This window comes from Phalacrocorax aristotelis, chromosome W (genome assembly GCF_949628215.1).
Source record: "Phalacrocorax aristotelis chromosome W, bGulAri2.1, whole genome shotgun sequence".
Lineage (NCBI taxonomy): Eukaryota > Metazoa > Chordata > Aves > Suliformes > Phalacrocoracidae > Phalacrocorax > Phalacrocorax aristotelis.
In genome coordinates this window covers 30,170,799-30,182,416 of record NC_134310.1, presented here as the reverse complement: position 1 = coordinate 30,182,416, position 11,618 = coordinate 30,170,799, and the positions used below count along the sequence as shown (strand labels likewise).

Below are 11,618 nucleotides of genomic sequence, written 5' to 3'. Positions count from 1 at the left end.
CCCGATGCTGCCTCAGAGGTGTCTGTCACCAGGCAAGGGAGATGTCCAGCTGCACCCCGCCGCGGCAGGTCCTCCGTGCCACCCCGGAGCCCAGGGCACAGGTAAGAGCAGCGCAGCTGGGATGCCGTCCTGGCACTGCCGCGTTGCCAGCCCTGGCGCTGGGGTGATGGGCACGTGGCCGCGCCAGAGGAGCGGGTAGGAAGAGGTGGGTGGGAACCAGGATGCCAGGAGGAAAGGGATGCAGGCGTGATGCTGGCAGGCGTGCCCAGGTGAAGGGGATGTGGCAGCCCGATTTTCTGCTTGTCCCAGTGGGGAGCACTGGGGTCGGGGCTCCCCCAGGTCCCGTCACTGTGTGGCCGTGGGTGTCTGCCCATCCCCAGCCTGGTGTGGGTCCCGCTTCTGCCCGGGATGCCAAGGCTCGCTCCTGGGGCGGTGGTCCCTGTCGCTGCCTGGTGCCAGCCCGGCGAGCTGCGCACACACCCTGCCGCGGGCGTGGTGTGCTCCCCGGCCATCGTCTGTGGACTTTGTCTCAACCCTGCGGTAAAACAGGCTCCACTTTCCCGGCCGGAACTGCAGAGCTGCCCGGCCGCCGCACCGAAGCCGCCGGCCCAGGCCAGCCAGTGCCAGCACCAGCAGCCCGGAGAGCGGGGCTGCGGGCACCGAGGGGCCAGGCAGGGGGTAAGTGGGACCTCCCGGGCACCCCACAGCTGGGCAGAGGCAGCCAGGGCGAGCGAGCTCTGACCCCATCACCCTGCTTGGGCTGCCACAGGCCACTGCGAAGCCAGGAGAGTCTTTCTGGCAGGCGCGGGCTCCAGTGGGGAGCAGAGCTGCCATGGCGGGGCACAGAGGACGAGGACAGGGACCTCCTGCTCCGATGCAGGCGCAGTGAAGGGCTGAGCATCCTGGCACGGCGTTGCCCGCTTAGCTGCGACACCCCGTGCCAGGAGGGAGGCTGGCTCCGGATGCTGGGTGCTGAATGCTGGTGATGCCGCCCGTTCTGCTGGGGTCCAGCAGCCGTGGCCGCAGGCGCTGAGGGTCTCACGGCCACCGTGCCGTGGTGGGTACAGGGTGCCCGAGGTTTCCCGACCAGGCTCAGGGTCTTGTCCCTGCTGGGAGGGGGCTGCTTTGATCCGCAGGGAAGGAGGGAGCTGCGCCGCTGTGAGGGGCTGGCGGGCAGCGGGGGGCCAGGGAGGGCAGCGCTGGGTGGGCGCCCACAGCCACCGGGGTGGTGGGGCCAGCAGAGCCAGGGCTGCCACAGCAGCGAGGGCACCTGCCGTGTCCCTGCCTATGCAAACACAGGGTTATCAAGTGGCCGGGCCAGGAGAGGCCCCGTGGTGTAAACAGGAGAGTACAGGCTCCTGGGGCGGCTGCTCCCGGCATGCTCCCTCAGGCTCCTCCGCAGGCTCCCCAGCAGGCACCACCGTGTCCCCCAGGGCCCAGGGGCTGGGCGCCCTGCCCTGCCCTGCCCTGGGCTGCCCGGGGGGACTTACAGGGCTGAAGGACGCTGGCGACAGAGCGGCTGTACCCCCGGGCTGCCTCCCTGCCCCGGCGCTGCCTGTCCCCCGGGAGCAGCTCGAGCTCTTCCCAGGGATGGCCGAGCTCGTGTTTGTGCTCCTCCATGGGGAGAATCGCGTGGGGCACAGGCTGCCACGGGGCACAGGGTTGGGGAAGAGCTGGACACCCCGGCTCTGCTCGGAGTTTCAGACCTCCTCAGTGCTGCAGTCGTGCCCGTGGAGAGGCAGAGCGTGCCTGCGGGAAGGTGTGTCGGCGCAGTGCCGCACCTCTGCGTCGGTGCATCGACACACCGGCACGGTGGTGCACCGGTGCGCCGCTGCGTCGGCACGGTGCTGTACGGGCACATCGGCCCATTGGTGCATCCGCACGTCGGCGTGTTGGCGCGTGCCGCGGGCTGGGGGCCAAGGTCGGCCCTCCAGGCGTGGGAGCCAGCTGCAGCATGGGTGACGGTGGCGTGGGGGGGTCGGGAACAGGTCATTGAACTGCAGCCAGCGCGGAGCCCAGCGCGGTTCTTGGAATTCCCCACAGGCTCAGGCTGAGCTTATCAAGGCCCCGCAGCCCTGCCGGCCCCCCCGGCCCCCACGCCCCACCACCGCCCGCCCCAGCCACTCCCTGGCAGACACAGCTCAGCTGGGTGCCCCACGCGGCCTCCCTGGGCATGGGGACCCCCGCCCCGACGGCTCCCCCCGACAGTAAGTGCAGCACACTCAGGGTGGGGGCGAGGGCAGCGCTGGGGAGCTCGGAGAGGCCGTTTCCCCCCGGCTGTGGAGGGACCAGTCCCTGCGCAGGGTCCGGCCGCGGTGAGGGGGTGCGTGAACACGCCGGCTCTATCTGCGGCGGGCAGGCGGATAGAGCACGTCTCGTGCAGGCTCGTGCACGTCTCGCACGTCAGCAGGTCTGGGAGCGCACGCGGCCGTTTGCACGGGGCGGGTGGGCATGCTGCAAGTGTGCAGCCCACTGCAGGACCCCCGGGGGAAGGAGGGCTCTGAAAAACTCCCTAGATGTCTCTTTATGGTGAGGGGGCCCAGGCCAGGCCGGTGGGTTTTGCAACGCCGCCTGCTCTGCCCAGCGTCTCCCTGTGGCGCTTGGCTGGGCCGGGAGCAGCCCAGCACGGGGGGACGAGCCCGGGATCCCCATGCCCCCATGTTCCTGCAGCATCAGGCAGCTGGGGCCGAGCCGAGACAGCTGGATGGTTTCGGGCGCTGCTTTGGGAGGGCTGTGCGGCTCAGCGCGGTGCCGGCCGGGAGCCCCGATAACAGCCCTGCTGGTTCCTTGGCCCCGCTCCCCTCCTGCACCGGCAGCCAGCGCTCCCGGGTGAGGAGTCCCCGCCCAGCAGGGGTCTCTGACCCCTCCAAACATGATAAGAGGTAGACAGAGAGTTTTCACTGTCTAGGTCATTGGAGGCTGTAAAAAAGCGATAGTGAACTACAGGCAGGAAAAGGAAGAGGTTGCCAGAATTCAGCTGAGCACAGGGCATCGAGAACGGCAGTTCCCTGCAGATCCCAGCCCTGTTCCTGCTGCAGGCAGCAAGGCTGAACCACCTGGGCTGAGCACAGGGCCGGGCAGCACCACGGTGCTGAGGCATCGCCCTGGAGCTGGCCCGGGATGCCCCAGCTGCCCCTGATAAGTCTCAGGTGCTCCCGCCCCAGGAAAGGCTTAAATGGCTCCTCAGCTGCAGGGTTGGCCCTGTTGGTCCCGTGGGAGGAAGGGCACAGCCTGGGAGGTGAGCGGGGGGGCTCCGTCACCACTGTCACTGCAGGGAAGGAGGCATGTCCAGGGCACAGTGCATCCATCCTGGGGATGAGCAGGGAGCCGTGGCTGCCCGCCTCTGTCCAGGGGAGCCTCACCCCGAGCCGTGCTCACCGGTACTGCAGCACCCAGGCTCTGGGCTGCCCCTGCCATCACCGTAGCCTTGCTCCCGGCTTCCCCACGTGCTCACGGGAGGCTGCGAGTGCCTGGGGAGCGGTGCCCGGCGCTGACACACCCCGACCTCAGTCACGAGCGGCGATGGCAGGGTTGCAGCTACGCCTCTGCAAACAGAGGGTGAGGATGTGGTGCTCGCCTGCAGCACACCCAGCTCGCCTGGGACACACGTGCGTCTCGCTGGCACGGGGCTGGGCCGGGTATGGTGTTTGCGACACCATGAGAGCTGCTGTCTCCTGGGGACCCGCCTGCGCTGCTCCCCTGCCCCAGCACCTGCTGTCCCATCCAGCTCCGGCCCAGTTAGTGCAGGAGGATCGACACCAAGGTTGGGCAATTTACTCTTGCTTGGCATGATATGGGGGTTAAAGTCCTCTCCTTTTTATGAGCCATGAAACCATTTTTATGACCCCACCGTTTCTATAGCTCGGCTATTTGGAGCTTCCTTCCCGCAAACACGCAAGGGGAAATTCCAGGCAGAGGTGGGCCCCGTGCTGCCACGGCCTCTCCCTGCCGCGGGCTGATGTTCCCGGTGCTGCCCGTGGCTGGTGGTCCCTCCCTGCCCGGTGTGACAGTAAGGCACGAGGGCGGCCATGCTGGAGCGGGGAAGAGGCGGCGGGGGAGCCTGATGCAGCCAAGCCCCGCAGCCGTGGTCTCGCCTAAAGCCCCGCAGCCGTGGTCTCGCTGCCCTCTTGGTGGTGCGGGCGATGCTGGCTGCCCTGCGGCATGCTTGGCTTTGCTCGCCTGGGAGGTGGCCAGGCTGGGGGACAGAGGCAGGAGGGGGATGTCAGCTTTGGGGCAGTTCCCACTGGGAATGGTGCTTCATGCTCTGGCTGCTTCTGTCCAAGACCTGGCGTTTCTGGGTCAATGGAGCAAATGCCTGCTGGGACATGGCTCATTTGTGTTGGTGGTGTCTGTCCCCTGGGCACAGGTATCTCTCGGTCACTGCCCGGGTGAGGACAGCAGTACCAGGCTGGGAGAGGGAGCTGCACGCCCCTGACCTCTGCTCTTTTTGCTGCTCTTAATAGCTGCTCTCCTCTCCTGCTTGCAGGGCCAGGCAGGTCCTGCCCCTCATCCTCAGGTGACCCAGGAGCCCAAGGGCGACCTCGAAGCTGAGCAGCATCCCCGGTCCAGGGTGAGGTTGGCAGAGGGTTGAATGCTGACTCTTCCCAGGAGATGGACAGAGTCACCAGGCACCTGGTCTTCCAGCTCCCGCAGACCTCGCACAAGCACAGCCATAGCGATGCTCACCAAGCTGGCTCATTTGCAGAGCAGAGGGCCGACAGCGATGATGACGTGTTTGACTCCGCTCAACAGAGCAGCCAGGGGGTGGAAAATGGCTATGATGGGAAAACGAGGTCGAAATCCTCCTCGTGTTTCCTGGATTGTAGAAGAGATGTCTGGACCCCTCCCCTGGACCGGGAGTCCAAGCTGGAAGTGGTGAGGTCGGGAAACCTGTACGACCTCAGGGCTTACGGAAGTGAGAGGAAACCCTCGAAGCTTTACGATGAGGATGAGCAGGAAGAGGACAGGGTCCCTCCACCAAACATCTCACCCGAGAAAGCCAGGGAGCTTGAGGACGAGAGGAGGGAGATCATCCAGAACCAGGTGGTACGGAAGAGCTCCACCATGGCCAAGAGATGGAGCTCCATGGACGAGCTGAGCACCAGCTTTGATGCTTCCTTGGGGAAGGCAGCAATGCCTGTTGACTCTGACAATATTGACACGGAGCAGATCAATTTCTCTGCTGCTCGGCAGCAGTTCCTGATGCTGGAGAAGACCAGCCCAAGCTCTTTTTTCAGCCTGGGGCAACAGGCCATGTCTCCAAAGCCAGAGTCGATGACAAAAGTCTCTAGGCAAGAGTGGCATAGTCCTGAGATGTCCACGAAGCCCTCAGGAGGTTATGGTAATGCCGGCGCATCCAGCCAGAGCTGGAGAGACAAGACCATTTATCAGGCTCATAGTGTGTCCTACAAGACACCTGTGAAGGAGGAGGTTTATGATCCCAGAAGGGCTGATGCTGAAAGGTCATATCCCACTGGGAGAACACCCAGCTTGACTAAAGCATCTTCCAGAGAGGACGTGGACTCCAGCTTGGGTGAGATGTACAGCAAAGCCAATGCAGGCTACACTAGCGATGGAAGCACATCCAATGAGATCTTCAACGGCCTTGTGGATCTGAAGGCTGACAGCAATGGCCTGGACACGGAGACGAAGGTCAGCAACGAGACACCCATCGAGCGGGAAATCCGCATGGCGATGGAGAGAGAGGAAAACCTCTGGAAGGAGAGGGGGATCCAGCGGCTGACCTCCAGCAGTGAGCTGGTGGAGATCCAGACCAAGCCTCTCCTCTCCACGCACACCTCTCCCAGCTCAGGCAGGAAAAGGAAGAACAAAGGCCGTGCTTCCCTTTATGTCCAGAGGGAAATTGAGCAGGAAACCAAGCGTGAGGAAGATCTGAAGAAGGAAGGGAGGCTGCTAGGGACGTACGACAGAGGGACGCAGCAGGAGCTGGACGAGCGCAGGAGGGTGTTTGAGCAGGAGGAAGCCCCTCTGCAGAAGCCCACCCCCACGAGGAGGGCCGATGAGCGGAGCAGCTGGGTTAATGAGTTTGCGGCGGAGCAGCCCACGAGCCACGGCCTCTGCCCCGCAGAAGACACCAGGGGTGGGAGAAGCCTTCCCAGCTCTGCAGTGAGCATCACGCACTTCCAGAAGTCCCAGCCCCGCTTTGTTGCCAGCGAGAAGAGCCAGGACCAGCCCCTGGTGTCTCAGCACGTTTCCGCCAGAGCCAGGAGACAGAGTAGTGAGGATTCCTGGGACGGAAGGCTTCCCAGCTCCACCCCGAGCCCCACCGGCAGAGCTGTTCTGCCCAGCGAGTACTTCTTCTTCTCCTTCTGGAAGCCCAAGGTCTCCTTCGTGGATGACATGGGGACACAGAACCCGCTAAGGAGGGAGGACGGCCGGCAGGAGCAGTACAAGCTGAGGACCTGGAAGCCCCAGACGCTGGTGCTGATCGAGGAGGAGATCCGGAGCGACTTGCAGAGGGAAGAGGAGCTGCAGGAGCAGCGGCGGCGGCGGCAGCTGATAGACGGCTACTCCCTGGTCGGCAGCAACGGCTTTCCCCAAGAGGGCTCCCACTCACGGCACAGCTCCGGTAAGCGTAGGAGAGGAACGGTGGGATGGGCCAGGGCAGGGGTCAAACCCTGGGGCAGAGCTACTGTGGGCATCGCTCTTGCCCTCCCGTTCCTTGTGGCTCCGAGTCTCAGCAGGAGCAATCAGAGGGGGCAAAAGTGGCACCACGAGGTGCCTGTTCCAAGGACCTTCGTGGGGTAGGTCCCTCTCCCAGGCACGGGAAGCCGTTAGGCAGCAAACCCTCACGGTGCCTGCAGTCAGCATGAGGTGCCTCTCGTGGGCAGCAGCCAGAGGCAGCCTGGGCTCTCGGTGAGAGCAAGAGTGGCTGTGGCAGGGACCAAGAAGGACAGAGTTAAGGGTGGGAAGCATCAAGCCCCCACCTGGGACACGCTGGCTGCAGGGGAGGAGTCCAAGCTCCTCCCTGTAAGGATTTGCTGAGATGCCTGTAAGGACCCCTGTGTGTTGGCAGCAAGTTGTCCTGGGAGAAATAATTTTCCTGGGACAGGGATTCTGTGGTCAGCAAGCAGGAGTGCTTGATGTGAAGTCCCTGGAGCCAGCTGGACCAGCCCAGCCTGCCGGGGGGAGCAGATGCAGGGAACTGATGATGATGAGGGGTGGGCTCCGCAAGAGTGGCACAACCTTCAATTCTAGAGCTGCTCAGATATTGATGATGATGTGTCACACCATCACAGAAAACAGTGCTGGAAGGGCCCAGAAGTGTCCAGCTCATACGCTTCCCCTCTCTTGCTCCTGACAATCCCTGGCTGGCACCCAGACATGGGGTCCCAGCCGTGACCAGACCCATTGGACCTGCTGAGAGGGCTGGTCTGGGGCAAGGGCCTCGCTCTCCTGCGGGTACCCCAGCCCACACGAGCGCTCCTGGGGTCCCTCACCCCCTGATGTCTCTTTCTCTTGAAGCTGCCTCAGGTGTCAGTGGCAGCTACTCGGTGTCTGGGTCTCCCGTCTCCACTCCTGCCTCACACCAGCCGGGGATCCTGGGGCTGGTGTCGTCCTTCACCCCGCTGACGGTGGCCGGGCCCTCCCAGGGCAGCACGGAGACCCTCACCCCCGACTCGGCTCGTTCCAGCCCCTTCGAGGAGCGGAGGAGGAGGGTGAAGGAGGATGGAAAGGTGAATGCGCCCGCCCTGCACGCGCCAGGCAGCATGTGGTTGGGGGCAGCAGCACGCGGTTGGGGGGCTGGAGCCTGGGAGAAGGCTGGTGGCTCTTGGGCCGAGGGCAGCTGTGCCCAGCTCCCGCCCAGAGCTGGAGGTCCAGCTGCTTGGCTAGGTGGGAGACCCCATGGTGTTGGCACTGGGAAGGGGCCACACGGGGCCCCCGGGGCAGCGCCCCACAGCTTAGGGGTGCCAGTGCTGGGTGGGACTGCAGGGGAGCAGCAGCTCCCTCCTGGGGGGGGGGCCTGGCCTGAACTGTCCCCCCGCTCCGGTGAGGGCATGACTGCACATGCTACCTCACCTCGCCTCTCCCCTGCCCGGCAGCCGGACCCCCCGTGCCCTGTACACGGCTGCCTCTGGGTATCTCCCTGCGAGGCTGCCGTCACCTGAACCTCTTTTCCCCCTTTTCGCAGTACGCAGGCATTGAACCTGTTGACAAGATCAACACGGAGGTAAAGTCCTTTACGTTCTCGTGGGCTCTGCTTGTGCTGCCCTCACTTCTCACTCCCTGGCCCTGGAGGCTGACGGGGTGGGCGGGGGTCTCGGCTCCCATATGGCCACGGGCACCGCTCGGGTGGGCATCGCACCGGGCAGAAGGTGCCGTGGCCACTGTCAGGCGTATTTCACCCAAAGAGGGGGGTGCTGCTGGCTGGGAGGGCAAGTGGTGCCAAAAAGACTGTTTATAAGAATATCTTTATAAAAAGACACCGTGCCTTCTGGTTTCTTTAGGTTGTGGAAAGCACCAGAGTGACTCGTCACAAGAGCGCCATGGCCCAGCGCTGGGAGGCAGGGCAGTACGTCAGGGACGACGACTGAGGGAGCCCTCGGGGCCGGGGCCGCCGGACTTCGCTGTGTCCTTACCCCGACTGGGATCCACTGATGCGCGATCGAAATACCTGCTCAGTCCAGCTCCTGGTTATCACGAGAATCAGAGACTTGTACACTGCAAATCGCATCCATTTTTAATATTACAGGTGATCCTTCCAATGCATTAGGTGTGCTCGTTCCTTCCCCCTTCCCTTTGAGGTGCGTAATATATTTTTTTTCTTAAGAGGGGAAAAATGGATCATTTTCTTTTAATCAGTTCTGCAAGGAGACAGCTAGATTAAATCATACGGTAATTTAACTTCTTTCTCAATGGAAGCTGTGCCTCTGGCTTACAAAAAAGCTATTTTATCTCTAAGTGGTTTTAGGTTTTTAAGTACCACAGCATCAGGCATCGCGAGGAGGGTGCCCAGGCGATGCACGCCTTCGGTATCCGCGTCAGACTGGGAAATCAACGTTTCTGCTTAACTCATGTCATCTGCTGAGATGCAGCAATACAATATATATATATATACATAGAACTGCTGTTTATTTTGCTAATTTATTAAAGCATCATTGCCATCCCTCATTCTTCCAGGCCTGTTCTGTCTGCCTGCTCCTTTGGTTTTCATGGAGTCACGGAATGGTTTGGGTTGGAAGGGACCTTTAGAGGCCACCCAGTCCATCCCCCGCACGGTGAGCAGGGACAGCTTCACCCAGAGCAGGTTGCTCAGAGCCCTGTCCAGCCTGGCCTTGAGCGTTCCCAGGGATGGGGCATCGACCACCGCCCTGGGCAACCTGGGTCGGGGTTTCACCACCCTCAGTGTAAAAAGTTTCTTCCTTATATCCAGTCTAAATCTCCGCTCCCTTAGTTTAAAACCATCACCCCTTGTCCTGTCACAACAGGCCTTGCTAAAGAGGTTGTCCCCATCCTTCCCACAGCCCCCCTTTAAGTACTGGGAGGCCGCAATAAGGTCTCCCCGCAGCCTTCTCTTCTCCAGCTGAACAACCCCAGCTCTCCCAGCCTGTGCTCGCAGCAGAGGGGCTCCAGCCCTCGGAGCGTCTCTGTGGCCCCTCTGGCCCCGCTCCAGGCAGGTCCATGACCCTCCTGTGAAACACCCACTTTGCGGTAGGCGTTTCGAAGGAGCCCCCGGGGCTGGGGGTGCGGGACCGGGACAGGAGCCTTCTGCTGGACGGGTCGCGGGAGTGGGGGTCCCGCCGGGGAAAGGACGAGCCCCGCCGTCCCGCCGCCAGCCCCGCAGCCCCGCTGTCGCTAGGTGGCTCCCGGCGAGCGCGGGCTGCGCAAGCCCCGGGCACCCGCGGGGCAGCGTGGGGCCCGCGAAGGGCGAGCTGCGGGGCGCGGGAGCGGGGCTGCTGCCCCCGCCGGACCCCAGGCCGGCAGCGGAGCGGGGGGTCACAGCCCTCCGCGCAAAAAAGAGGCAAAGCAGAGGGGTTTGCGGGAGCCGCGGCGCCCCCGCCCCCGGCGGGGCTCGGGCCGGGCGGGCCCGGCACAGGGCGCGCTCCATCGCCGAGCGGCCCCCCAGGGGCCCGGCGGGGGGGAGGTGGGCAACGACCCCACCGCCCCCTGCGGGGAGCGGGCTGCGAGCGCGGGAGACGGACCTGGAGCCTCTGCCCTTCGCCTCATCCACGGCCTTGGCCAAATTACTTGGCGTCGTAGCTTGGTCTCTGCCCTAATTAATCATTTTTTCTCACGACACAATGAAAAGCACGTGTGTAACCCTCGGGTCATCCCGGGCGTTTCTCCCTTCCTCTGGAGTGCTGCGATGAAGCACAGGGACGGGTGAACAGCGAGGGCTGGAGCAGGACCGCGATGGCCCCCGTCTCCCCAGGGCACGCGCTCTCCGGCCGCCCAGGCGCGGGAGCACACCGGTCCAGCGGCAGCTCCGCCGGCCCCGAGGGCTGGAGGGTGCCCCGCTGAGGAGCCAAGAGCACTCGGTCTCCCTTCTTGCAGAAGTTCCTGGAAATCCTTTTCCACCAAATATATACAAAAATGCATTTAATTAAAGAATCAACATTTACAAGTATTTTCATCCTGGCTTCAGTCACAAACGTTCAATTCTAAGGTCACACACAGAACAGTTTTTGTAGGAGGTTAACACGGCGTCTTCCGGCTGATAAACCACGTCTGTTTTAACCGGACATCATTAACACGCAGTAGAACCGGAGACTGGGACGCCGTTCTCCTCGTGTTCTTCTTCCAGGGTAAAGGTGCTCCCGGAGCCCTCCGGCCGCGATCCTCCAACAGCCCTTTTGCCGCAGATACGGCTCCTAGCGACAGCCTGCTATGGGTCACTTCCTAATCATGGGAAATGAGGGTTTACAGTCTGGGCAGCTAAGACAGGCCCTGGGACAGTAATTCAGAACCTCTAATAATGCTTCGCCCTTGCTTTTATAGAATGAAACCGTTCTCTGATCTCTCCTGTGAGCAGCAATTAAACCCTGATGAGGTCTAATATGCATATTGCATAGGATGCTGCTCATTTGCATGACGAGCCATTAACTAGAAACGTAGCTTCAACCCACCGTAAGACACAAGTCAAGGGATCCGCAGATGCCGCGCGCACGAAGAGGCAAGTGGCTCGCCCCGACGAGCAGCGCGCGGCCTCGGGAGCGCAGCACGTCAGCGGCGGGACGACCGCTCGCCCTCCTCGGGCTCCCCTTGGGCACGCCTGCCGCCCCCGGAGCCTCAGCACTACCGAATCCTGCTCCCTCTTGCCGTGCCCACATGGCAAAGGCCCTGAGCCCGGCGCGGCGCCGCAGCCCCGCTCGTGGCTCGGCCCGGCGGTGCCAGAGCACCGGGAGGCAGGGCGAGGCGAGGGCTGCTGGCTGATCGTGCCACCCGCTTGTTAAGGCAGCAGCCTTTCACTAACAAGCTTTGGGGTGTGGACTAAATACATCAGCACAGAGGAAAGAAGAGCCTCATCTGGTCGTTATCTTTGGTAAAGCCCAACTGGGCAGGGAAGGCTGAGCTCTGGCTCTCCGCTGCGGGCACAGAGCTGTGGCTGGGCTCGCCCTGGGCACGGACAGGTCCTTCTGCGATGGCTGCAGCAGCCG

At 63.0% G+C, this 11,618-nt stretch overlaps 1 protein-coding gene across 4 annotated transcripts; it reads left to right on the top strand.

Moving 5' to 3' along the window:
• Window positions 1–567: 567 nt before the first annotated feature.
• MISP (mitotic spindle positioning) lies at window positions 568–9,127 on the top strand. 4 transcript variants are annotated; one of them, XM_075077293.1, is made up of 5 exons: window positions 568–678; window positions 4,487–6,589; window positions 7,486–7,697; window positions 8,153–8,191; window positions 8,469–9,127. In XM_075077293.1, the coding sequence occupies exons 2-5, from the start codon at window positions 4,612–4,614 to the stop codon at window positions 8,553–8,555; spliced, it is 2,316 nt and encodes a 771-aa protein (XP_074933394.1). In that variant the 5' UTR covers window positions 568–678; window positions 4,487–4,611; the 3' UTR covers window positions 8,556–9,127. The 4 variants fall into 4 exon arrangements, with proteins under 4 accessions (XP_074933394.1, XP_074933393.1, XP_074933396.1 ...); XM_075077292.1 differs by lacking the exon at window positions 568–678 and adding an exon at window positions 2,095–2,207; XM_075077294.1 differs by lacking the exon at window positions 568–678 and adding an exon at window positions 2,204–2,410.
• The last annotated feature ends 2,491 nt before the right edge of the window (window positions 9,128–11,618 follow it).

Excerpts from the sequence above, each read along its gene's own strand:
- MISP (XM_075077293.1), top strand. The coding sequence starts at position 4,612 with ATGGACAGAGTCACCAGGCACCTGGTCTTCCAGCTCCCGCAGACCTCG. Across the intron at positions 6,590-7,485 it reads CCACTCACGGCACAGCTCCG|CTGCCTCAGGTGTCAGTGGC; the intron begins GTAAGCGTAGGA and ends TTTCTCTTGAAG. Across the intron at positions 7,698-8,152 it reads GGGTGAAGGAGGATGGAAAG|TACGCAGGCATTGAACCTGT; the intron begins GTGAATGCGCCC and ends CCCTTTTCGCAG.